The sequence below is a fragment of the Mya arenaria genome, chromosome 3 (genome assembly GCF_026914265.1).
Source record: "Mya arenaria isolate MELC-2E11 chromosome 3, ASM2691426v1".
Lineage (NCBI taxonomy): Eukaryota > Metazoa > Mollusca > Bivalvia > Myida > Myidae > Mya > Mya arenaria.
The window spans coordinates 3,853,185-3,879,410 of NC_069124.1; the positions used below are offsets into that span (position 1 = coordinate 3,853,185).

At 34.7% G+C, this 26,226-nt stretch overlaps 1 protein-coding gene across 1 annotated transcript; it reads left to right on the forward strand.

Annotated features, from left to right (window-relative positions):
- The first annotated feature begins 9,541 nt into the window (after positions 1-9,541).
- Positions 9,542-21,003, forward strand: LOC128228164 (neuropeptide receptor 15-like). The gene is made up of 2 exons (XM_052939319.1): positions 9,542-9,840; positions 20,250-21,003. Exons 1-2 carry the CDS (start codon positions 9,587-9,589, stop codon positions 21,001-21,003), a joined length of 1,008 nt encoding a protein of 335 aa, XP_052795279.1. The 5' UTR covers positions 9,542-9,586.
- Positions 21,004-26,226: the final 5,223 nt, after the last annotated feature.

Sequence of the window (26,226 nt, forward strand, 5' to 3'; positions counted from 1 at the left end):
GCAAAAACGAACCCGAAAAAAAACGTTTGAACGAGTGTCTTTTTAGAGGACCACTACTCTTAATAATTGTAACACATGTGTGGCATGTTGATTAGACTTAGAATGCGTCCATTCGCGATTTTGGCAGACCTAGAGAAAGCTTTCCAACAAATTGGACTTTAAAGTGACATACGTGACGTAACACGGTTTATGTGGGTCAAGGATAGTACAAATATATTCGTCAGAAGTGGTGATATAACTAATATAGGTTAACAAGAGTACCATTTGGAGTCACTTTCAGCCCTTTACTGCTTGGTGTCACAATCAACTTCCATCTTGGTTCTGCTATAACAGTGTTGCAAAACAAATAAAGAATAATATCGATGTCGATAGTTTTATTTCTGGATATGATTCTGTTTCTGACGGTTGCAAACTGAACGCAGATGCAAAATCGATTTGCAACGAAGCGTCAGTGAACCTCATGGAATGGGTCCAAAACAACCGAAATTCGGTTTAAACTTTTAAAAGAAAATAAGAAAATAATCAAAATGATTCGGAACCTGTTTAATATTCTTGGACACACATGTAATATACTTAATGCAACATTTGCATTTAAACATGTTAAACGAGGTCCGTCGTCAATGCCAATGACAAAACGGCTGGTGTTAAAACTGTCGCTTCTGTGTTCGATCCTCTGGGTGTTTTTGCAACAGTATTTCTTTGAGGCAAAATGTTCATACAAAACATCTGGTCAAACATGTTGGTTGGGATAAAGAAATCCCCAAAGATAAGTGGAATATGATAGTATCAGGAGTGTTAACAATTACGCCTCACCACGCTGTATACCTTTTTAGTGCAAGTTCTAATTAATACACAATTGCACGTTCCTGTGACCTCTCTCAAAACGCACACTCTACGTGAATTAACGAAGGACCAATCGGAGGCAAGCATGTGTTTCGCTACAACAAGGTTATCTCCCATAAAAATACAAATCTTGTCAGTGATGATTAGCTTCAGATATGTTCAATTTGTCATTCAACAAATGAGACTTAAATTGTGCGAACTTTTAAATGGACTGATTTTCAGTATGCACTGTAGTTGATTTCTTCCTCCAAACAACAAAAAAGCGTCGCAGAGGTTATTAAAACAAGTAAAAACGTAATATTGGCATACGTTCCACCGCCATTAAATCCTGCCGATGTAGCAACAGGTATGGCTGCATTGAGGTTCGATAATGTAAAGATCACCATGACCCTTTAAATAAAAGTGACACCCAAACAAAACAGGAAAACATGAAAAATATCCAAATCGCTGAGTACCTTTTGCATGCGAACCGGAAGTGCCAGCATGCACACTTGAAATTGAAAGATTCTCGTGTGTTATAATGCTTTTTGATTTACTTTGCATCACCAAAAAGCTCAAAGGTGATAATCTTAAGAGACAAATTACAAAGGAGGATTAAACGAAAGTAGAAGGAACGCGAACGGGAGCGCTGTTATAAAGATGTGTTTCGTGCAATATCTGAAATGAAGGAATCAACTTACAAAAGCAACTTGGTTTGTATGTTGACGAACTAGAAAGGCTATGATGCAGGGACCGCCTACATAATTCCACAACTAATACATGCACAGTGGCGTATCGCAAACGCTGAACAAGTTGAGACTTAAATTTTGGATACGCCATAGCCGATCTACTTTTTGAAAGGTTGTACACACGTGCAGGTGTAGGTGTTCTTTAAAACAAACACCACTGATTTCATTCGCAATTGAAATTGTGTTGAAAAACATCATGGGCTGTGATGACGTTCATAGATATTGTTCAATTGAAGGCATCCAATAAAAAATGAAATAGCCTCGTGGATGGGTGGGGTTTATCAACGGATGAAAAAATGGTTCATACATCATATACATTGAAACAAATATTAAAAAAGTAAAAATGTAAAATTCTTAACGTTCTGCCATGTGTTTAGTGTTTTAAGTTTGAAATTGCAAGAATACTTGGTTTATTTAACCTAAATAATGGTTATTTAACCTAAAGTTCTGTTTTATATTTATTACAGGCAAATGAATAGATACTTTCTAGCAGAACGGACAGAGCCAATCAGATTTTAGTTTTAATAGTTTATAAAAGTCTCATCCATGTACATACAATACATACAATACATACGCACGCACGCACGCGCGCACGCGCGCACGCACGCGCGCACGCGCGCACGCGCACACATACAATACATACATACGTACATACGTACATACGTACATACATACATACATACATGCATATATTTACCCAGGTTTGCATTAGCACATGACCAATTTTTGAGAATTATAAGAAACTATTACAAATACTATATTTACCAATCAAATATATTAACAAATAAAAGTTATGTATGTTCGCTAATCGTAAAACACTCATATTATGAATGTATTTGAAATTAGAGATAAAACTTATGTCTTTTAAACCGTAACGAAATTTTAATGTCTCGCGTAAACAAAAAGTGTTAGAGGTCCAGTATAAACACCAATCCGTTTGGTAATTAACAGATCAGCAAACATATATAATCATTTTATAAAATATTGATGTCACTAACGTAAAAAACATCAGCAATTTAACTGAAAGATATACATCAAAGTGTTACACTCTATATACACAAAAATTAAGTGTCTCCTTTGCAGGAGTAAAACACAGGTTTCGCCTGTAATTCTTGTTAAATTACCATATCCATTACAATTGAAATGGATAAGAAGCATAACATTTTTGATGGAGGTCATCACTAATATCATTATACTAAGAACAAGACATTGTTCGTGCCTTTCATCTTCAATTACATTTCTTTGTTTACAGAAAGGGCAAAAACGTTTTTCTATGGATATCCGAAGTCTCAAACCGAGGCTCTACTCATCATCTTGGTTTGAATAAAGCTGATAAATGGGTGTTTAGGCATGACAACTGTACAATATTTTGTAGTTTGTTACTACCTCTTCTAGTAGTGTCATTTACATAATTCATTTTAGCTAACCAGTCATTTTTGTATCTTTCAAACATAGTCCATTTTAAATATTTTAGCAAACATGTTTTTGTTAAAGGTCACACAAGTTCAGTTAATTGCTGCTGATTAAAATTGAGCAAATGACTACCAACATAATGGAACCATGTTTGTAATTTGTTGACAGCCAGAGTGCAATGTTTGTTTAAACGAGACAAGTTTGTAGTGGAAAGACGATCCAAGAAACCGGCAATAACTTTCCATTGACGTATGAAGACAGACGAACAGCCCATTTCATCATATACTGCTATATGTATATATATTTTCCAACAACGAGGTAAAATCTCATTGCTCTTTTTTGACAATAGTGATGCACGAGTAAGCTTATAACTTGCCAAACTACGAACGCATACAATTTAGTGTACACAGTGTGAGGCACAATGCCAGTAAGCTGAATGGGTATAGGTGTCCGCCTCTCACCCATGCGGTCGTGGGTTCAATCCCTAGTAAGGGAACTTTTTCATGGCCTCTCAAAATGGACACAGTACTGGTTTCTGCCCAGGAAACGGACTCGAGAGTGATTATATAAGCCATCAGCTTTCGTCACAATCGAGCTTAAAATAAATGAGTATAAACCAGTAAGTTGAACTTTAGACATGAACAGGCCTAATTTAAAAGAACGACTCGCATCCTGAGGTACCATTTGTTGCCGTGACATTGAAAACTTAATGTCAATTTACCAATTAACGTAGATATTTATAATTGTCAACATATTTTAAAACTTCATTACCACATTTAAATACAATGTGTGTTCTTGATACGGAAGCAGGACTAAAGTGTATTATGTCACTCTTGTTTGCATTTGTATTTTTCCTTGTACACCGATCAAAGAGACCCTGAAGATGTATTTGTTTCTAATAATTTGGATTTATTCATCAATATGTATGCATTTTATATATCATAGTAAATCATTACATAATACAAATCTTACAAGCATGATATAAGAAAGCAGTAAATTTATGTACCAGTAATAATTGAAATACTATGAATGTACATATAAACCAAGAATGACTGAAAAAAGGGAAGAAGAAAAGAAAATGTCACAGAACATGCATGTAAAAAAAGATATAATTGTTCATATGATACATTGTATTTTCTTTCGTACGAAAACTTGAAATATGAAAAATATAGTTACAAGAACAAATTTCTTACAATTGCCCAATCATCTCTGAAGATGTTATCCATTACTTGCCAGAGCGCAATTATATGCATACATTAACATACACACATTATCAATATGTATCTGTTTACGAACAGTTAAAGATTTTAAATACAGAACGAGATCATTAATTTATATGTTGAACAAGATCGGAGACAAAATACACCCTTGTCTTAAACCGGAGTTAACGTTTACGGTTACGTGAATTAACGCGTACACAACACGACACCGATTTGTATAAAGCTTGAATGTAAAAAAGGTAGTTGCCTGTTAAAACAACATCCTGTAATCGATGCCACAGTTTTGGATGATTAATACAGTCGTACGCTTTATTCAAGTCCATAAAAGCAGTAAATGTAGAAAGTTTACACATCAATAGTACTAGTAAGTGACGTCACTTGGTCAATAGTACTACGTTTTTTCCTGAAACCATTTTGTTTATCTACTAAAATATCTTTATTTGCAATAATTCAGCAACACTCTGCAGTAAACCTTATAAACAGGTGACGCAAGGGTAATACATCCTCTGTATGAAGGGGATCGTTCAGATCTAATGTTGAGGTTTTAGGGATAGGGTTAATAATTATTTCATAAATATGGCACAATACCATTATTAAAACATAAATTGGACAAGAATGTAAACGGAAAACAGCTGCATTATTACTTTAAACTTCTACAGGTATACGACTATACCCTTGCGCTTTGCCAAAATAGCTTGCCATGTCACCTTTTTTACCGCAACAGCAGAGGTATATTTTCATTAAGACTGTTTTTATCATTAACATTGGTTTGGATATTATTATCTTCATTTATATCAACATCATATCCATCTATTAAATGCAACTAGTATTATCTAAAACGTCTTCAATGAATGTAAAGGTTGTTCCATTTTCCATATTAAATTATAAATACATCCAAGAATTTTGTTTTGATTCGTAGGACTTATGCTAATTTTACCAATTGAATTCCAATGGATATTTAGATTAATCTCGTTTCATCGAGAATTTTGCTTTGTACAATACACCAGTAAAAACGTTTGGCTTTCTGAACGTCTGAAAACTGCGTACGTAATATAACATACTCAGCTTTTTAGGTGTTCCTTATATTTTGACTATTACAATGTAACCATTTTATTCTGCTATACAAAGATTTTCCCAAAGTTTTGTGAGGTCAATACTCCACCAAGCCTTACTAAATCTTTATCTGATACTTTCTTAATAAGTGCTAGCTATTATTGTTTTACCATATTATACCAGTCTTGATATTCATTGCCAATAGTATTACCGTTTGCAGCATTTCCTTTCCTATCATCTGTGAGAGTATACAACTTATGTAAAACCTCTCGAGACGACAATACATCAGCAGGAACTTCTTCGATATTGATGGACATAATGTCAAGTTGAACAAGTAACCATAAATGAGTTGACTTTAATTTTCAAATTTTCTGGCGGTATTAAGCACATTCATGGAATAAAGGTATAGTCTGAAAAAATATTAATGACAATGTACCGTCATGACCACTATTTAATATAATAAGTGCATAAAAATTAACTAAAAATCGTTTTATCGTATTGGTTACACATATGAATGCAGCGGAAGTGAACATTTTCGATTTTGTATTTTGTTCGTTCAAAATGTACTGTATTGTTTTATGTTGTGATTTTTTTCTGATATTTTATTTTATATATTAAATGCTTTTTCGGAAGTTAATTTCGGGAAGAATCAGGGTCCGCCCCGGGCACCGGCTATGACAATGATTTACTATATAGAATAATAACTATATTAATTACTTCAGCTTCTATAAGATTCATTTTCATAATCAAATATTCGATCGAAAGAATTACTGAATATTCGAATATCAATTTTGCCATTAGTTGTCATCCCTACATTTAAATAAATAAAACTTAACTCCTCAGCCCGTTTTCTTCATTCTTATGTATCTTTTACAGTTTAAATCAAACCAGTCTATGTTTAAATCATCGTTATAACAGAAATGTGTTTCAGATAATCCTAAAATGTCAAAAGATGAATGTTCCAGCCTAGAACGTTCCAAACCCCGCTTGTCAATGAATGGCAACCTTGGAAGCGACCGCCATACTGTCCACGTCTCTTTTTCACCATTGTCTTTCCCCTCGTTCAGAGCCGGATTGATGCCACGGTTCCTGTCCTGAAAAGACTTATAAGAAAGCAGCCTTTGATCCCCCAGCCTGTCATGTCCACCGAAATTTCCACCCTGCGTCTGATTAGGGGGAAAAATATCTGTGGATATCCATATTCGCGTCCTTGCTGCCACCATTGTTCATGTCATGATACACATGCTGTCTTTAAGAGCCGCGCCGCGATACAAAAAATATGTATCTGAATCTGTGTGTGACCCTTTCCGCGTCTCTGCTCCCATTAGTGTTCCTTTTCACGATACATGAGCCTCTTATCACATGATCACTGTCCTTGAGATCCTCGAGAATTTGTTCAAGTTCCCAGCTATTCTGCTCTCCGATAAGGGTTTGTCATATTGATTAAAACATTACGGTATTGACGGTTATCATGAAGTCGCGTTTTTAAATCATGTGGGAATTTAACTGGATTAAGGCAATTGAAATGTACCGTAGCCATAGAGGCACATATGAGAACGCGCATCATTATTCTCAATTCTCTCCGATTTAAAGACTATTGGTGATGTTAATCTACTTGGCCGAATATCGAATGCTGTTTATACGATACAGAACTCAGGAATAGTATATTGGCACAAGATCGCCTGTTATGCAATTCCATTTTTATTAAAAAGAAATATAAAAACATGTATTATTTGAAAGAACTGTTAGTGCTCACTTGGCAACATTGTGGGTTTTTTCGGCACTGAAAAGGTATGCAATTTTTTATGATAGCCAAAAAAAAAACACGACAAGTAATACATCTGTATGTTGTGACAATTAACAAGATATAGCTTTTGAATAGAAAGATCTTGTGATGTTTGATGTTAGCAAAACGCATTTTGTTGATAAATCAAGCTGTGAACATGACATTTTTCGGAATCTTCTCTTTAAAGTGAGGTCCAGCATAACAATACACAAAAGACACCCATCTACTGTGATATTAAATTAGGTAAAATACATTACTCACAATTAGTTATGCTCTTATAAACACATTGCCACATTGGAAAGTCTTAGAAATATAATGATAGCTTTAATACATTCTAGTGCGGCATTTTCGCGCAGACAAACTCAATCAGATGCTGACGCAAACCTAATGGCTGCCGAAAGGAAACTTTTAGATCTCATTTTACAAACAGCTAAACATTTTCAGGATTTTTGGTCAAAGTTAATCAAATCTTCGTGTGCCACAAGCACCATATGGAATCTACGCTTATGAATATCAAATCAAACTGTTGGTATAATAGTTAGAAATGTTTGTCAAATATTCCGTGCAAAACGAATTTCAGCTCATTTTGTTCAATGATTTTTAAATTGCATTTAAATTTCCAGCTTTTGCAACATTTTATGTCATAAAACACACCACTTTGTTCAGACTGAGGTAACGCACTATGTATACATTGAATACAAAGCTAAAAGATGAAAAAAGAGAACAAAAACTAAAAAAATGAGAATACGAATTATTGCTAATAATTCTACCGCAGAGACCTTTTGAACAACACATTTAATCTTCTATTTCTATGAAACATGGTTCCATAGTTCAAAACATGTTTGCTTATTTTCAACGTCTTCTTTCACGGAGATGTCAAAGATCCGGCATAGATTGAAACTCTAGACTGTGCATGGAATAATGGGATGGGACTCGACTGGTCTCAATCTTACGGTGTTTTGGTGCAAAGTAATTTAGAATGTCTTGTTTCTAATACGGCATAAATATTGTGTTATAAACAGTTCTTGTTATGCACTTGTCCGGGTTTTCTCGGTTAAAACTCCCTCAAATATATATTACGAATATATTCGTATAAAATTGTATAAGATTTCAGGACTTTGAACTATACGGCTTCATCATGATTAATCTTCGTAGCGGAGGGGTTAGGCCGTACTTCAGACATTGAGTGCTGGCCGACCTCCAACGCTGTTTTGCTGTCTTATAGCTCGGCCCTTCCGCCCAGCCCGCGCAGCGTTCAGATAAATTTGGAAGCCTTAACTTCGTCAGAGGGTTAGGTGTAATGTCGATATAATTAATTAAAAACCGAAAAGGGGTTTTGTAACAGCGGTGAATGACATCTATAAATAAAAGCGTTACAAAATCGTAAAGAGAAGTTTAATATAGGCTGGCTTTCGTTAGCGGAGATCTTTCTTGGTTGAGCTTGTATTTTAAGCATGTCTTCTCTGACAGTGATTCAGCGCCCTCGACACGATTATGTATATTGCTACTATTGCATTCATTTTGCACTAAACTTTGTAGAGAAGTGGTAGTGTGTCCGTCTGTGGAGCAAGGTTTCGTGGTTTTGATCCCCAAGGGCATAACGCAGACCGTGTGAAGTCCGTTACATCTGGCGTCCAACATGTGAGCCTTGCTTGTTTCGAATAGACCGCAATAAATCACTAAATGCCATGTCATGTATATGGACTAAAGCATCGACTCACGGGAGACAACTTTCCTGGTTATATAGGTCTAAGTAAATTTATTTTATTTAAATAATGTATTAGGAAAGTACTGTTATTTACATCCAGCGTCTTCTATAGAGAGATGATACCCTAGCCAATCAAAAAATACTGGTATATCCTCTGCCATAACGGAAGGTCTAAAATTGAGACTTTTGCGAATATTTGTTACTTATATGTTGTCAGTGGAAATCTAACAAATTCTGGAAAAAAACTGTCCAGTGTTATTTTATTCATCTTCTAATAAACTTTAATGTGTGTGGTGAAGATGCTGTTCTTGTAATTAATTCGGACTATAAAACGGAAACATACGGAAACCATTAACAGTAATTTACGGCAGCGGACTCCAATAGGGGAATCAACATCGTAGCGAGTTCCGCGTCTACAGCCATCTATAAGGTATTTCCTTATCTGAGAGCGACAGAACAGCTTCATAAAGACACCAAGACGGTCCTATGCACACTTAGACTTAATCCGATGAACTTAATTGTTCTGTCTGCGAAAATAAATCAGACAATAACTTTCTTAATTACTCAAACATGAACTAAGGATTTTATTCCAGCGGGAGCGCACATCGTTTCTGTTTGGAAATTATTTTAAATCACGGTTATTTGCCGAGCTGATAGTAATGCAATAAGTATGAACAACACTGGATTTGTGCGCGTCTTGACCGGGTACATGGACGACCAAAATAACACGGAACTATACACCGACGACGACGCCGTGGTGTTTCCGCTTAAGTCCACCGACGTCAGCACAGTTATCTACCTTACCATTCTTTTCTTTGTCGTCGGCGTCATTGGAATGATGGGAAACTTACTTGTAATCTTTGCGGTTGTATGCAGCCGGAAAATGCGCAACTCCATGACCAACCTTCTGATAACCAACCTTGCGTGTGCGGATCTACTCATCATGGCGCTAGGGGTGCCGGAAATTGTTCAATTCATGATGAACCGTGGTTGGACCTTTAGCGCTCTCACTTGTCGCCTCAACCGCTTTGTGTTGGTTTCATGTCTATATGGCTCCGTTTTAACACTGATTTCGCTCTGCGTCGAAAGGTGAGTTTCGGATGGTCTTAAGGCTATTTTACATGATTATTGAAAACAACAACAGATTAATAATATGTGTTTCATTTTGGGATAGAATCATCCGACCCCAGGGTAAAGGTGTAAACCGGTAACGAGGCTGACTGGTGTCGGGGTGCGTAGAAATGTTATATCAATGGTGACGCGTTACTTTAATTTTAAGTATTGTCAAATATATGTTTAATTGCGTTTTATTGAAATTATGTAGCTATCAAAAACCATAGAGTAAATGAAACCAGAATTGGCGCGATGTTGCGCGTGCCTCGTCTGGCCGACGGAATTTAAAAGCACGAGTAAATTCACCAGAAATGCCTGTCCGGTGTGCAAAAAAAAGGTATGAGTTTTTGTTGTTTTTTAAGCATCGACATTTGCACCCAAAACATTTTTAGGTATGCAATAATACATACAACACAAATGTTAACGATCGTTATTATTTTATTCCATCATTCGAATTCAATTTTCTTTTTTTCCTTCCCCAATCTTACATATTTTAAACAAACATGCGTTCAATTCTTTAAATTGATTGTGTGATGTATTACTACAACTTCTAATGTTCTTACGTAAGTCCAACTGAACTATGATGAACTATATAACGTAATTATTTGGCTTTAAAAACTCTGAAAAAATACACATTACCTTTAATCGTTTTTATAATATATTATATATCCATCATTTGATATCCATCATTTGATATCCATCATTTGATGAGTGAAAAAAAAATATATGCCTGTTTTCAAGTTCATAATGTATTTAAATACTTTAAAGATAACCATATTTTGTTAGTAACTCAGTCGAAAAGGGAGGGATATGTGCCAGACATAATTCCTAAACTAAACACATAAATATTAAGACAATACGTTGGCCATAATTATATTTAATGTACGTTACAGAGAAAAAGTGTGTTTATTTTCCACACATTTATCATCTGCGTTCACATTTTCTTCAGACTATACCACATATTTATTCTTAAATGTTACTGAAGACATTAATAGTGTTTCCTTCTCTAATATAGATATTAGTATATATTAGTTTCTTAAGAACACAATATACCACATAGTCATTCTTAAATGTTACTGAAGACATTAATAGTTTTCCTTCTCTAATATAGATATTAGTATATATTAGTTTCTTAAGAACACAATATACCACATAGTCATTCTTAAATGTTACTGAATACATTAATAGTTTTCCTTTGAACTAGTACACTACAGTTATCTAATATAGCTTGAAAATAATTAGTATCTTAAAGGACACACTATACATTTTATATCAGTTCTTCCACTGAATTTTCTTCTGTGAATGTTCCAAACTTGTGAATTTACCTTATGCTTCGCTTATCAGAATATTTAAAAGATCATTAAAATATTATTGTTTCAGTGACGTTCTTATTAAGTTGGCATTTCGCATACACACAGGGAACATAATGACCAGGGCCCCTCTTAGTCGTAGGTCTTGCGCTGCTTAAGAGTCCACATGTACACCCATAAAGTGACAGTCAGAATCTATGCGATAATTATCAGTACGATACTTTTTATTGAAACGCAGTTAACGCCAAAAACGGGGTTGTGCCTGGAATTTACGATATTTATTATAAGGGGATACAAACTACCGCATCTATAGGCGCTATATATAGGATTATATATATTTATATTGATGTCACTATTTACATTCTTACCAGAAAAATGCCTATTCAATCAATCATGATTTTTATGCCAAAATTTAATCATGAATCAAGAGTCCACTCGGTCCTGATACCTCGTTTGACTTGTCGAGCTGAATACTCAAATACCGATTTAAAACAACAACTAAATTTAAACATTATTTAATAAAGACTTTGTAAATATAGTGGGTTTATGTCTTAATAGTCAAAACACAATACCGTGGTAGGATTTGCTAGTGGGCTTTGGCTAGAAAAAATCAAAATTCTTAATCCATAAATGCACCTAGTGTTCTGTTATTTCCAGTTTGTTTAAGACTTTTTTTAAAGAAATTTGATTGTTCAGTTTGACTAAGAATACATTTTTACATATGTTATCTCAAAGAAGAACATATACATATGTTCAAACCTGGTATGATATCTTTACTTCTTAGCGTAGTTTGAACTACTATTGCAAATTAAAACAATATTTAAGATGAAAACCATCGTAAGAAATTATCTAAATTTAGACTATCATCTAATTTGATGGAAAAAAGGAACTGGTTGATAAGCTTATGATTTTGTGAAAAAAGTAATTACTTATCTGAAAAAAGATATTCACACTTTTTTGACAAATTTTAACCCTAACCCTTACAGCATTCTTTTACGTTGAAGTGTTGCTAGAGTTCAAACAATCATAAATATCCTTCCAATCACATAACAAATCAATGCGTAGAGATAGTGGCTCTTAATTAAACTGAAACATACCTTAATAAGTAGTATTCTTAAACAATGTCTTTGTTGTAAAGAAATTGATCACGGTACGGCAAAAAAACGTAGAAATATTGCAAAAAGGTGTTTACGATGTCCCGATCGTTATATCACGTGGCGATTGATATGATCAAGCGATCCAAGAAGACATTAATTAAATGCTCAATATAGACAAAGAAACCCGAGACCTCGAATTACGATGCTGCTCAGGTTGTTTGAATCGGTAAAAAATAGTGTGGATGTACTGTAAAGATCGTCATCATGTGGTCCATTACCTCACGATACTTGCGCTCTAGGCGCGCGAAACAGTAGAATATATCATTAATGGCTGAGCAAAAACAACACTGTATACCTATTTTTTTACGTAAAACCTGACAGATTTTGATCTGATAGATTTATGTTTTATATGTTGTTATTTTTTCGTTTGAGAGCATTACTTTAACGAGTTGAACGTTTGTTTTTCGTTTGAATTGTTGTGAACCAGATAACATTCTATATTGAAGGTTTCTAGTTGTTATCAGCATCTGACAGTTTTTGTACTTAGATAATGTATTGTTTCGGGTTTGAAAGCATTTGTTTGGATAATATAGTCATGTACATTTCTTTACGCTTCTTTAAAGGCTCGCAGAAAAGGCGGGGTTAATAATTAAGAACCACAATAACATAAAACGTATTCGAACGATACACACTATTTAAAGTGTACACATTTTAGTATAAATTATGCAAAAGTTGAAAAATGAATGTGACTTGATTACCTCCCATGGTTGAGTTGGCTCTATATGTTGGCATTTACCAGTAGGCATTATAAACCTCCACAGCAAATATGTAAACAGTTAATATCTTAATCAGTATTAGAAAACTCAACATTGTATGCAAACGAAGCAGCTTAGCCATCTTCCAGAGATACCTTGTAAATAGGCTTCAATATATACGAACATGTGATGAGGCCGCCGGCGATTTACTAAGTTAACATGACGCTAAGTAGACCCAGTCGGTAACGTAACCAATGTTCTAATATGAATGAATTTGATTCGTGTCTTAATTACGATTTACGGAAACTTGATATAAGATTCAAATTTAAAGAAAAACAGCTTAATATTTCGCCACGTATTCAATTAGCAAGACATAGTGACGGTAAACCCTGTTTACCCTGTGCCATTAAACGGGGCTTACGTTTAAACTTTTGGCTACTGAGCTTGTTTCTGTAGTTTTTCACATATTAATTAATGAATGAATACTAAGTAAAATTTATAAAGCTCTGTTTAAACACATGAAAAACGTTTTCAATATGTACTCCGTCATGGTGGACTATTTTTAAAGACCCGTATTATTCCCGATGCCATATCTGTTGGATAATGGCCGATAGTATTGTAAAAGACAGTAAGATAAAGAACCGGTAAAAAGCGGTTATCATAATGTTAACGATACTCATGTTCATCCATTTGGTCTCCAGTCCAGTTTATTGCGGTTTAAATGAGAAATGACACGCCTGATTCAAACCAAATTAGACTCAAATGGGATATGCAAGAAAACATTTTAGTACGAAGTGGAAAACGAGGTTTCCGTTGGAATCGCTTAGCAGAGATTATATGTGACGTTTGCACAATGCGGAACCGTTCAATCACCTTTCATGACTACGTCTTGTACCAGGATATCGCTCCTTCCAAAGTGACACATCTGATATGGAGACTGGCTGATTATGACGCACATGCATTAACATTTAAAAACAGAAATGTACACGCGATATGAACAGTAGTCGAGCCACAAGTCACGATCGTGTTTTAATAATATATATAATATATAATATATAAGCACCTAGGGCCAGAAAAGGACAACCACTGCGAAAAATGGAGACATAAGTAATAGCGGATTAATTATTGGACTGAATAGGTGACATAAAGTAGATCTAATGGTCAATATGAGAATGACATTAAATTGTAAGCTCCTTACGTTTTTCAATATAATAAATGAATCATTCGCTGCTATAGTTAATTGAAGCGCTGCATCTTTAAAATTATTTTTTTAAGTTATAGGGTGTGTCTTTAATAATGATCAAAGATGAGAGAGCGGTATAGGTGTCCGCCTCACAAACAGAGGTTGTTGGTTACACATTCTCTTGACATCTTTAAGAGGACACAGTTCTGGTTTCTGGCAAGGAAACTTAATCGAGTGTGATCAGCTGTATTCACACTCCAGATAAACTAAATTTATAAAAACCAAAGGCTGTTTTTGTGAAGACGTAAATAAAAATAAAACGTCTACAGGCTGTCAGTTTATTGTCTAATGCAGAGTAGAAATTTGACTAAATCTCATTAAATCCCATTTGAGTGACGGCGTAATTGAAACCCTGAGAAAAAACTGTATATAAAGCAATTTTTCACTGTAATGTTTTTGCAAATAGTTTTGTAGGAGGACAACCGTTGTTGGCCTATTTAATGAGACACATCAATAGCAATTTTGTTACATTACATTTCTTTTACATTTTTTACATCTAAAATGGTTTAACTCTCGATTAAAGGAGTAAACCAGTATGTATTTATATTGTATTTGCCCTCGTTATTTCCTTATTTCATTTCATTAGATTTTCAAGATTCAAGATTCAATACATTTTTTAAGTAATTTGAACACAATCGTATTCTTCATTACATGATCAAAATATAATTCAATTATAGATATATACAATGATAACATAATAGGTTTGAATGTAAGACACGACATATATAATATGATCACTATTGATAATCAGTATTTTGCACATTAAATATATACTAAATTGTGTTTAAATTGACATTGAGGATGGACAAACGAGAGTTAAGCAAAATATTTAAATTATATTTGTCACGAAGAGTGGCGTATCATATAACACTCATGTACTTTGTAAACAATCAAATTGTATGAATAAATATTATTAGTATATATATAAATCAAGTAGAGCTAAATTCTAAACGTAAGCCTTACCTAAGTGATAGTGGTTACAAACAATATTTACAATGTTATGACGTCGTTCGAATCCTTTAGAAATAAATTTGCACAAATTAAGTTGAATGGTATAGTTCCTGTTTTGCATAAGTTCAATGAATTTCATCATGCTAGGCCTAACAAAGTTTTAAATATAGTCTACGTAAGTCAGTAAATACCTTACAAACACAAACGAGGTGAAACTCATCTTCAATATCGCCACTATTACATATGGTGCAATAGCGTTAATTATGAGGAATTATATTGTTGCCATAACGCCCAGTTTCAATACGTAACTGATGAGACGAACGTCGCAATCTAGTAAAAGGAATTCGATATTTAGAAGCAATACTCGATCGCGTTCGAAAGATATTTTAAAATGTTTATAAGTAAACAAAACGGGGCTGTTACTAATAGCGTTGTACCAAGATTGTTTAAACTGATCAATAAGTCATTCCCTATAAACTAAATAAAAAGATTTCATATCGACACAGCTGGGATTAATCCAAACATTTGAAAAACCAGCTGAGTCCAGCAATATTTTTGCATGACTAGCCCAATTGGACTTTCATTTCATAGAGTCTGCTGCAATATCATTATACATTGTGCGAACTATGATATTATCGTTAAGTGTTTTACACCAAAATTTTATAATTCGTGTATACCTTGTTATATACATGTACAATGGAAAGCTACCAAGTTCTCCATATACTGACAAATATATATATACTTGGTTTTAGAGGCTTGTTTTTTTATAAGTTTGAAAGAAGGACATTAAGAGCTTTTAAGCCTTTCCCCGCTAGTGTTGATTGGTTCAGTATAAAACTTCCGGTATAGTTTAAAACAGTCCCAAGGTAATTGAAGTTGTCAACAGGTTCTAAGTTATAGTTATTGTATGACCACTTTTCAGTAATTTTGATAGGGCCGCGTTTTCTAAACACGACAATCTTACTTTTATCAGGGTTTACTTCTAATCCCCATTTTTTACAATATGAATCTATCAAATTAAAGCTATTTTGCAAGTCTTCGGGGGGAATGTCCCAATATTACCATATCATCTTCAAATAACATAAGTATAAAAGATATCTCTTCTAAAGTTATACCAGAATTAACACTATCCATTAAAAACAACTCTAGATCTTCTAAACATAGAGGAAATAATATCGGGGACATAATTTCTCCTTGCTGTAAGCCTATGGAACATTCAAAGAAGTCAGAAAATGTGCTACAGTTTCTTACGCGTGCTTTTACCTTGGAATACATATCTCGTATGATTTTTAAAATTTGGCACGTACACCTAGATTATATAATTTCAACCATAGACCATTTCTATAAATACTGTCAAATGCCTTCTTATAATCTATAAATGCACATGCTAAACGCTTATTTTCATTCAAAAAAATACTTATGGCAGCATTCAATACAAAGATGGCATCCACAGTTAAGCGACCTCTCCTAAAACCAAACTGGGCATCGCTTATGACGTCGTGATTTTCAGCCCACTCTGTAATGCGTTTATTTAAAATTCCTGTAAAGATTTTAGAAAAACAGCTAACTTGCGTTATTCCTCTATAATTGTTAACATCAAGGGGATCGTTTTTCTTAAATAAAGGAACTAGAACGCCTTTCATCCATTGGTCTGAAAAAAAAAACGTACGTAGAATACCATTGAAAATGTCGACTTAATGAGACGACAAAACGTCGATAGTAGCAATGAAATACTCACTTATTAACTTATCACCAGCAGAAGCTTTATTTTTCTTTAGATCTTTTATTTTTCTTTCAATTTCCCTTGCGATAATTGGAAAGTCAAGTTACTCAAAAATGCAGTCGTCACTATCGAAGTTATGATTATTATAAAACTGTTCTGCCTTATCATTCGATGCGGTCGGCATGTTTTCATTTAACGTCGAAACATATCGAAAAAATCATCAGTGCTTATGTCACTATGAGTAGGTTTCTTCTTACTAAAATGCCTCCAAAAACCCTTAGGTTTACAATGTTTCAGTTTCTCAATTTCTTTTATTTTATCTATTTCACATCGCCTTCCTAATAAGGCGCTTATAGTAAGTTTTAGTATCGCAAAATTCTTGCCTATTATTATAATTTGTACAACTATTATATTTATTGAGAGCTCTTATATACAAGCATTTTGCAATAAAACATTCTTTATCAACCCAATCAGCCTTTTTACAAACACCTTGGTCAACATTAGGCTTATCAGTTATAACAGTAGTTTTGGAGAACAAGGGCTCTGCTACTGAGTTAATAACATCGGTTAATTTCGATATACAATCATTAATATCATCCCGACTATTTAAAAACGCAACAATAATAATCGAATTAAATGTTGGTAATTTCGCAATAATATTGCGCCGAAAAGTTTCACAAAGCTCATTATTCCAACGAATGCTTGACTTAATATATTTCTGGGGGCTATGTACTAAACTACCCCTTAAAGGTATACTAAAATAGATCGGGGCGTGATCAGACCATTCGTTTGGATCAAACCAATAGTAAAATTCCGGGCTAGGTTGAAATAATTTTCATTTAACAGTAAATAGCCAATGACACTAGTGCCTGTAGAACATAAATATGAGAAATCCCCAATATTAAAATCGTGGCCTATTCTACCGTTGGCAATACGCATCGTGCATGCTTTGCATAAATCGAACAGGTTGATACCATGACCGTTACAAGTACTATCTTGTGAACGGCGATCAATGGGCAAATCTGAGCAATACTCGTCATCATCAATACTATGTACGGTTCTATCGAACTCAATATAATCCCTTCTGTTCCCGTGTCCGATCCTAGCATTCCAATCGCCAATTAACATAGTTTTACCAAGTAATTGGAAAATACTAATATCATTTTTGACAATATCAAACAAATCTTTATTTAAGAAAATATATGCCGGTGATCCTTCGACCCATATATACACACTCGCTAGAAAAATATCTGAATCGAAATTAAAATATGATTTACTTAATTTTAACCAAACAACTGTATCGAAATGATTTTTAACAATAGTAACCCCCTTCGATATGTTATTTCGAATATAAACATTAACTCCACCGCGATTTCTTTTTGCTCTGCGATTTTGAAATTTCCGAAACAAATTGTAACATTTATAACCATCGAGTTTTTGTTCCCCCACGATTCAAAGAGAAATATTATATCATGTTCACAAATTTTATCAATATCATTCAATTTATTACTAGACAAGCTATCAATATTCCATGACAGTATGGATAGTCCAGCCTCGGCGGACCGCTTGTTGTTGCGGGATGCAGTTCCGATAGGTGTCTGGGAGTCTATATCCGTTGCAGTACCTATGTTCCTACGCTGTTGGGCCAGCGTTGCGTCTGTGACACCTGGACGTCCACTTCCGGTTGCGCCGGCGCTCGATTTCAGGGTAGCGTCACCGTTAGTTACGGGTTTGCCGTCTACGTATACACGGTCATAAGACAACCAAGCAGACTAATATACTTTTCGGTGGTCCATAGACAGAGATAGAATAAATTTGATATTGCTCACTGTTGTTAGTTTGTTTTTATTCCAGCCCGCTATAACGCAAAAGTCAATCGTCAGCGCAAATCAGACTGGGGCACAATTTCAACGACACAATTAACGAAATGACGTTCCGTTTTGCATACAATTTAGCGCGCATTATGAAAGACTAAGTTAACTATCATTTTACATCCTTATTAGGATTATAATAAAAAGAAAAAGGTGTCTGTTTCGGTGTCAGATGCAATAAATTTTTCAATTAATAAATCTTAATTAATTAATTAAATCTTCTGTTTATTCCATCCGTTGGACTATAAGACGTTTTATATTTGATGAACAATTTCAAAGATTTATAGATAAACCATTTACGAACGAATATCATATTTGGAAAATGTCAACGCCACGTACTTTCCGATGAAACTAAAAGGCCAATTTAAAATAATGTACATCTGACAAATGCGTCGGAAACTCTGTCACTCCTTTTGTTCATTATCAACATATGTTTTATCTATTTTCTTACGCAAGGCCTCATTCTATCATGTTCCAATTATACGAATTCATCACCATTGATTCTGACAGGCATTGGATGCTATCAGAACACAAGGATAATGCCATATTCGTCCAAATATTGTGTTAAGGTTTTCACTCAACTCGGTTAACCACGAAATAATCTTTAAATATTGTTTCAATAAAAGTGCTATACCTGTTTACTAGATATATTTAGATAACACTGGACATTTCCTACTCTGCTTTAAAAATGCTTAGCGTTCGCGCTTATTTGTGAGAAAATGTCAGCCGAAGATTTGTAGAATTTTCGGTAGCTAATTTCGAAATCTCGTATTGTTTATTGAAGCCAGAACACATAAACATACGAATATTTCACTAAAAGCAGCACCAACACACACACAAGTAGAAAACTCACCAAGGAATTATTTTAATGTCCAGCTTAATTCTATAAATTTAGACTATAAAGTCCAGTTGATCATTATCTAAACAAATTTCAGCGCAAAATGTGTACATGAATCATTGTAAAAGGGAGTAAGTGAGTCGAACACCAGATAAATGAGCTTTCATAGTTTTTAATTGCAGTCTCGCTGCGGGCGCAATATTTAAACTGACCTGTTGCACTTAAGATGAAGCTAGATATGTAGATAACTACGTCAATATATGTTTTAGACTTGATATGAAGGTCTTTAACTTCTCTATATTTTAACGTTTTGAATAGCCACAATTCTATTATTCTGAGAAAGGGATATACAACATACATTGTTATGCTATGTGTCTTTGCAGTTACTGTTTAATTTCATCCCAACGTTTTCAACTCGAAAACATATGACATTGTGTGTAACCGTGTGTATCAGAATGATATTTAGGAAACACTTAGTACAAGTAGGTCATTGTCCAAAATTTTGTTCAACGAATAAAATCAGCCGAATTTTCGTGCGCATCGTACGCGACCGTTTCGTATTGTTCACAGCTCACATTCATATCCCTTACATTCCAGGTATATAGCGATCATCCATCCAATCAAAGCTCACATCCTGTGTAACCGGCGAAGGATTGTCGTGGTCCTTGGCTGTATCTGGCCGTTCGCGTTCCTGGCCGGCCTTCCTACTCTTCTCTTCAACACTGTGCTGTCAGGCCACCCACACACGCCACACGAACGTTTGCGATACTGTGTGATCATGTTCCCAGTTCACCCAAACCTCTATTATATGGTCTACAAGTTTGTAGAATCGCTGTTGTTTTATTTTCTCCCGCTTACAGTTCAGTTGACAATGTATGCCTTCGTCAGCAGGCATTTGTTCGTTGGAACCGACCGCCTACATAGAACATACACCGTGAGAGATCGCAACGGAACATCAATGGAGCGTTATTCAGAAGCCATCCAAGCGCGCAAAGGCGTCGTTAAAATGCTTATTGCAAGCGTTGTTGTTTATTTCTTGAGTTATTCACCAAATCAAGTTCTTCTCATATGGAATATAGCGCGACCAAAGTCCTTCCACGAAAACTGGTCATTCCACGTCTTTACAATGATCGTAGCCTACATCAATTCTGCAGCCAATCCAGTATTATACAGTATATTCAGCCAGAACTTCCGAGAATGTTTCCAGGATATGTTGTGCCGGTGTTGTCCAAAGCGCCCGGAACGAAGGTCTGTACGAACAGGAAGTACTCCAAGTACTTATAACACATACAGCACAACGTCACGTTATTGGCGTCACACTTCCTTAGCGTCGGCAGTCACAGACGTTTAGCGTAAATGAGATCGACAGGGTCAAAACGATCGACAGATGTATAAAGGTTGACAGAATCGAGGCGATTGGCAAAAAAGCTGTATTTGGTTTATTTCTTAGTACTAACTTTAATTATTAATTGTATAGTATAACTGTATCTAATTACAACTGATTTCTAACGATGTGAAAGTGACTAAATTTTGACATAGCTGAATATAGTTCACTATAACTGCATAGTTTTTGTATCCCAGGTGTGCACGTACGTTTGATTTACTAATTAATAGTCTGTATTGTTATTTTCAGCAGTAATACATTGTGTTTATAGCTAATTATCTTCGTTGATTTTCTTCAGCTCAAAAATCGATCTAGACAGTGTCATACCGTTATGCCGTTGTCTTCATATCGCAGTCTTTTAAAAGAAATATCATAAAGGCAGGGAACTCCCGAACCCTGGGACATTGATGTACTGAATTAAGCTGAAGTAAATACAGAAGAAGATGAAAATGTTTCTTTCCAGTATAAGCCCAAAAATTCACACCAAATACCAGCATTATTTCATACACCGAACATTCATTTGTAGTTTGAACAAGGAATGTTATTAATACCTGCATCCTTTTATACACTGAACATTCATTTGTAGTTTAAACAATGAATGTTATTAATACCAGCATTATTTTATACACTGAACATTCATTTAAACAAGGAATGTTATTAATATCAGCATTCTTTTATACACTGAACATTCATTTGTAGTTTAAACAAGGAATATTATTAATATCAGCATTCTTTTATACACTGAACATTCATTTGTAGTTTAAACAAGGAATGTTATTAATATCAGCATTCTTTTATACACTGATCATTCATTTGTAGTTTAAACAGGGAATGGTATTAATATCAGCATTCTTTTATACACTGAACATTCATTTGTAGTTTAAACAGGGAATGTTATTAATATCAGCATTCTTTTATACACTGAACATTCATTTGTCGTTTAAACAGGGAATGTTATTAATACCAACATTCTTGTAACTATTAAACATACAATCGTTGATAAAATCAAAGAATGTTATTAATGACAGCATTCTTGTAAACATTGAATATTAAGGAATCTTACTAATACCATACCATTTAAGCATTCAAAGTATAAGTAAAAGCCAAACAAAAATACAATTAATCTTACTTAAATATGTGGGCATGATAATCCGTTTATTTCATATTTGATCCAATACCTTAGTGCACGTTTCTTACGCATTACGTTTCTTTACCAAAAAGCAACCAATATAGAAATAAAGACGAATGAGGCACTTTCAATAATCGTGCTGTTGAGCTTACTAGGTCATAGATGCAATCCCCAACCAAGACGCAATGGTTTTCTCTTATTTGGTATTGAATATGTCTGTTGTTAATAATTCAATTATGTGACAGACTAGGAGCAGATTCAAGCATCTAGATGGTCGCACTATTATTGTTAACACTTAGAATAAGGGGCGTAACTCGATATTTATTTCAACCATAGTTACGGGTCCTGTAATAAATATGCGTACTGTCTCTGGCAGGATGTACAAAGTTTTATTTGAATATCTTAAACAGTTTTGAGTTATGGCCAATGTTAAAGTTCTTGCACAACGACGACAAGGACACCAATATTATGTGATTAACTGAAATGGATGCCTCATGCGTGCGTAGGTAGTGTCCATCATCGTCGTGATATTTTTTATGGTTTTAAATAATTATATGGCATACATTAAAGCGGTGTTATAATCGCACTTCTCTCCCTAAGAGTTAATTGTATCGAGTACACTCTTTTTAAAGCCAATGTGTATGTACAGAACCTCTGATTTTGTCAAGATATGTAAAACAAAATAAAGGGTGAACTAAGAGCATGCATGTAAAGTAGCAATCGGAAGCTGACGTAATATAACATAAAGAGGAAAGTGTTACTTGTTTCAAACACTGCCGCCAAAAATGTAAAATTGTAATACGAAAAACGCAACGGCTTAAACTTAATGACGGCCGTCAGTTAAAGCGTTAACATAGCGACTAGTTGATTTTTAATTATGCTTCCTATTGAAATAGCCCCCAAGTCAAAAAGCCCCCCTTTTGGTCAAATAGCCCCAACTCACATTTTAAAATTGGTCAAATAGCCCCCCAAAAACGCCCCCACATTTTTATTTTTAGCTCCACTGGCCGAAGGCCATGGAGCTTATGTTATCACAGATTGTCCGTCGTGAGTGCGTGCGTGCGTGCGTGCGTGCGTGCGTGTGTGCGTGCGTGCGTGCGTGCGTAAACTTTTACTTTAAACGACATCTCCTCTGAAACTGATAAGCGGATTTTGACAAAACTTCACAGGAATGTTCCTTTGGTAATCCTTTACCAAAATTGCTCAAATGGTTCCGGTCCATTGCACAATATGGCCGCCAGAGCTAAAAATAGCAAAATCTTTAAACGACATCTCCTCTGAAATGGTTCGGCAGATTTTGATGAAACTTGACAGTAATGTTCCTTGGGTGGTCCTTTATTAAAATTGCTCAAATGGTTCTGGTTCATTGCACAATATGGCCGCCACAGCTAAAAATAGCAAAATCTTTAAACGGCATCTCCTCTGAAACTGATAAGCGGATTTTGACAAAACTTCACAGGAATGTTCCTTTGGTGGTCCTTTACCAAAATTGCTCAAATGGTTCCGGTCCATTGCACAATATGGCCGCCAGAGCTAAAAATAGCAAAATCTTTAAACGACATCTCCTCTGAAACGGTTCGGCAGATTTTGATGAAACTTGACAGTAATGTTCCTTGGGTGGTCCTTTATTAAAATTGCTCAAATGGTTCTGGTCCATTGCACAATATGGCCGCCACAGCTAAAAATAGCAAAATCTTTAAACGACATCTCCTCTGAAACGGATAGGCAGATTTTGATGAAACTTGACAGAATTGTTCCTTGGGTGGTCCTTAACCAAAATTGCTCAAATGGTTCCGATCCGCTGCACAACATGGCTGCCAGGGCAACAAAATAGAAAAACCTTTAAAGAACATCTTCTCAGAAACCGATGATCAGATTTTGATGAAACTTATTAGAAATGTTCCTTGGATGGTCCTTTATCAAATTTGCTTCAATGGTTTCGGTCCACTGCACAAGATGGCCCCCAGAGGTAAAAATAGAAAAACCTTTAAACGACTTCTCCTCAGAAACCGATGATCGTATTGCAATGAAACTTGACAGAAATGTTACTTGGGTAGTCCTTAACCAAAATAGCCCAAACAGTTCTGGTCTGCTGCACAACATGGGCACCAGAGCTAAGAATAGAAAAAAAACGTTAAACTACATCTTCTCAGAAACCGATTATCAGATTTTGATGAAACTTTACATAAATGTTCATCGGAATGCCCTTTAACCAAAATTGCCCAAATGGTTCCGGTCCGCTGCACAACATGGCTGCGAGAGTTAAAAATAGAAAAACCTTTACACCACTTCTCCTCAGAAACCGATGATCAGATTTTGATGAAACTTGACAGAAATGTTCCTTGGGTGGTCATTAACCAAAATTTGTTAAATGGTTCCAGTCCACTGCACACCATGGCTGCCAGAGCTAAAAAATAAAAAAAAACTTTATACGACTTGTCGTCGAAACCGATGACCTTTTTTCGATAAAACTTGACAGAAATGTTTTTTTGGTGCTCCTTTACTCAAATTGCCCAAATCATTTCGGTCCACTGCACAACATGGCAGCCAGAGCTATTAAAGTAAAAAAAATTTTTAAATAACTTCTCCTCAAAAATTGATGATTGTATTTCTATGAAACTTGACGAAAATGTTCGTTAGGTGGTCTTTGCTTGAACCTTTTGGCCAGTGGAGCACAGGCACTGATGTGCCTCTTGTTTTTATATGTATGTATGCATACTTATGTTATTCCAAAACACTTGTTAACCTTTATTTTTACAAAATGAAGTGAAATTAACATTGTTTGTATATTAATAAATTTGAAACATTTACCAAGTAAGAATAACAAACGTTTTAAAATATATCTTATAAATAAAATATTATTACATCAAATCTACGTTTTAAATGTTAAACTTTCTAAGTCATAAGTATTTTGTTTTTTTTGGTGTTTTTCTTTATTTTAATATTGATTAAGCATCAAACCTAAAGCTGCACTCTCACAGATTTACTGTTTTGAAAACTTTTTTTATTTTTTGTCTTGGAATTTTTGCGTAAATATCTGCAAACCAGTGCTAAAAGATTGCTGACAAAAAAGATCAGATTACAGATTACAGATTTTCATATTTCCGTTCGAAAATTAACATTTTATGGCTAAAACTGAAATGTTAATTAAAACATCAATTTTTGAACTTGAATATAAAAATCTGCGATTTATTTTTTGGTCAACATTCTTATATAACTAGTTTCCATGCATTTTCGCAAAAATCGGCTCGTTCCAAAATTAAGGAACAACAAGAATATATAACTTTTTTTTAAATTTTGAAGTAATTTTCACATTATTCACATCTTTTAAATACACATTTACAATGTTTGGTAAAATGTACAATATACATTAACATAGATGGAGAATGTATATCTTATGTTAATACATAGTAATAAGGTCCTTAAGCAGCTGTCACTAATCCTCTGTTTCATTTGTTTTGGGGACGGTGTGCACATATATAGAGGAAATCTTTTTTAGCAGGCCGGTGTCGGTCAGATCGCAAGATCTGTAGATGTCCCATGCAGCGAACACACGTCCATGCATGGACCTGTACGCTGCCTTCTAGTTACGCTTGAAGCGTTTTTCTGAGACCAGGCGGATATATATACACATATCTTAAAAATATTACCACTTACCTTCAAATATACATTCAAACATCTTAAAAATATTACAACTTACATTCAAATATCTTAAAATTATTACAATTTAACTTCAAATATATTTTAAAATTAAAAAAGAAGTGGGGGTTATTTGACCAAAATGGGGGCATTTTGACCAAATTGGGGGCGTTTTGACCAATGTTTTCGCAGTGAGGGCTATTTGACCAAAAGTGTGGGGGCTATTTGACCAAAATGGGGGCTATTTGACTTGGGGGCTATTTGACCAGGTTCCCATTTTACGATGTTTATGATTTATTTCACGAAAATTATTCATTTTTACTTATGCACGTTATAATTGCTCTCTACAATTAGATGTCTCTCTTACATATCTGTAACTAAACTTTTAAGCTGGCCTATATAAAAGCATTTTCTATAACCGG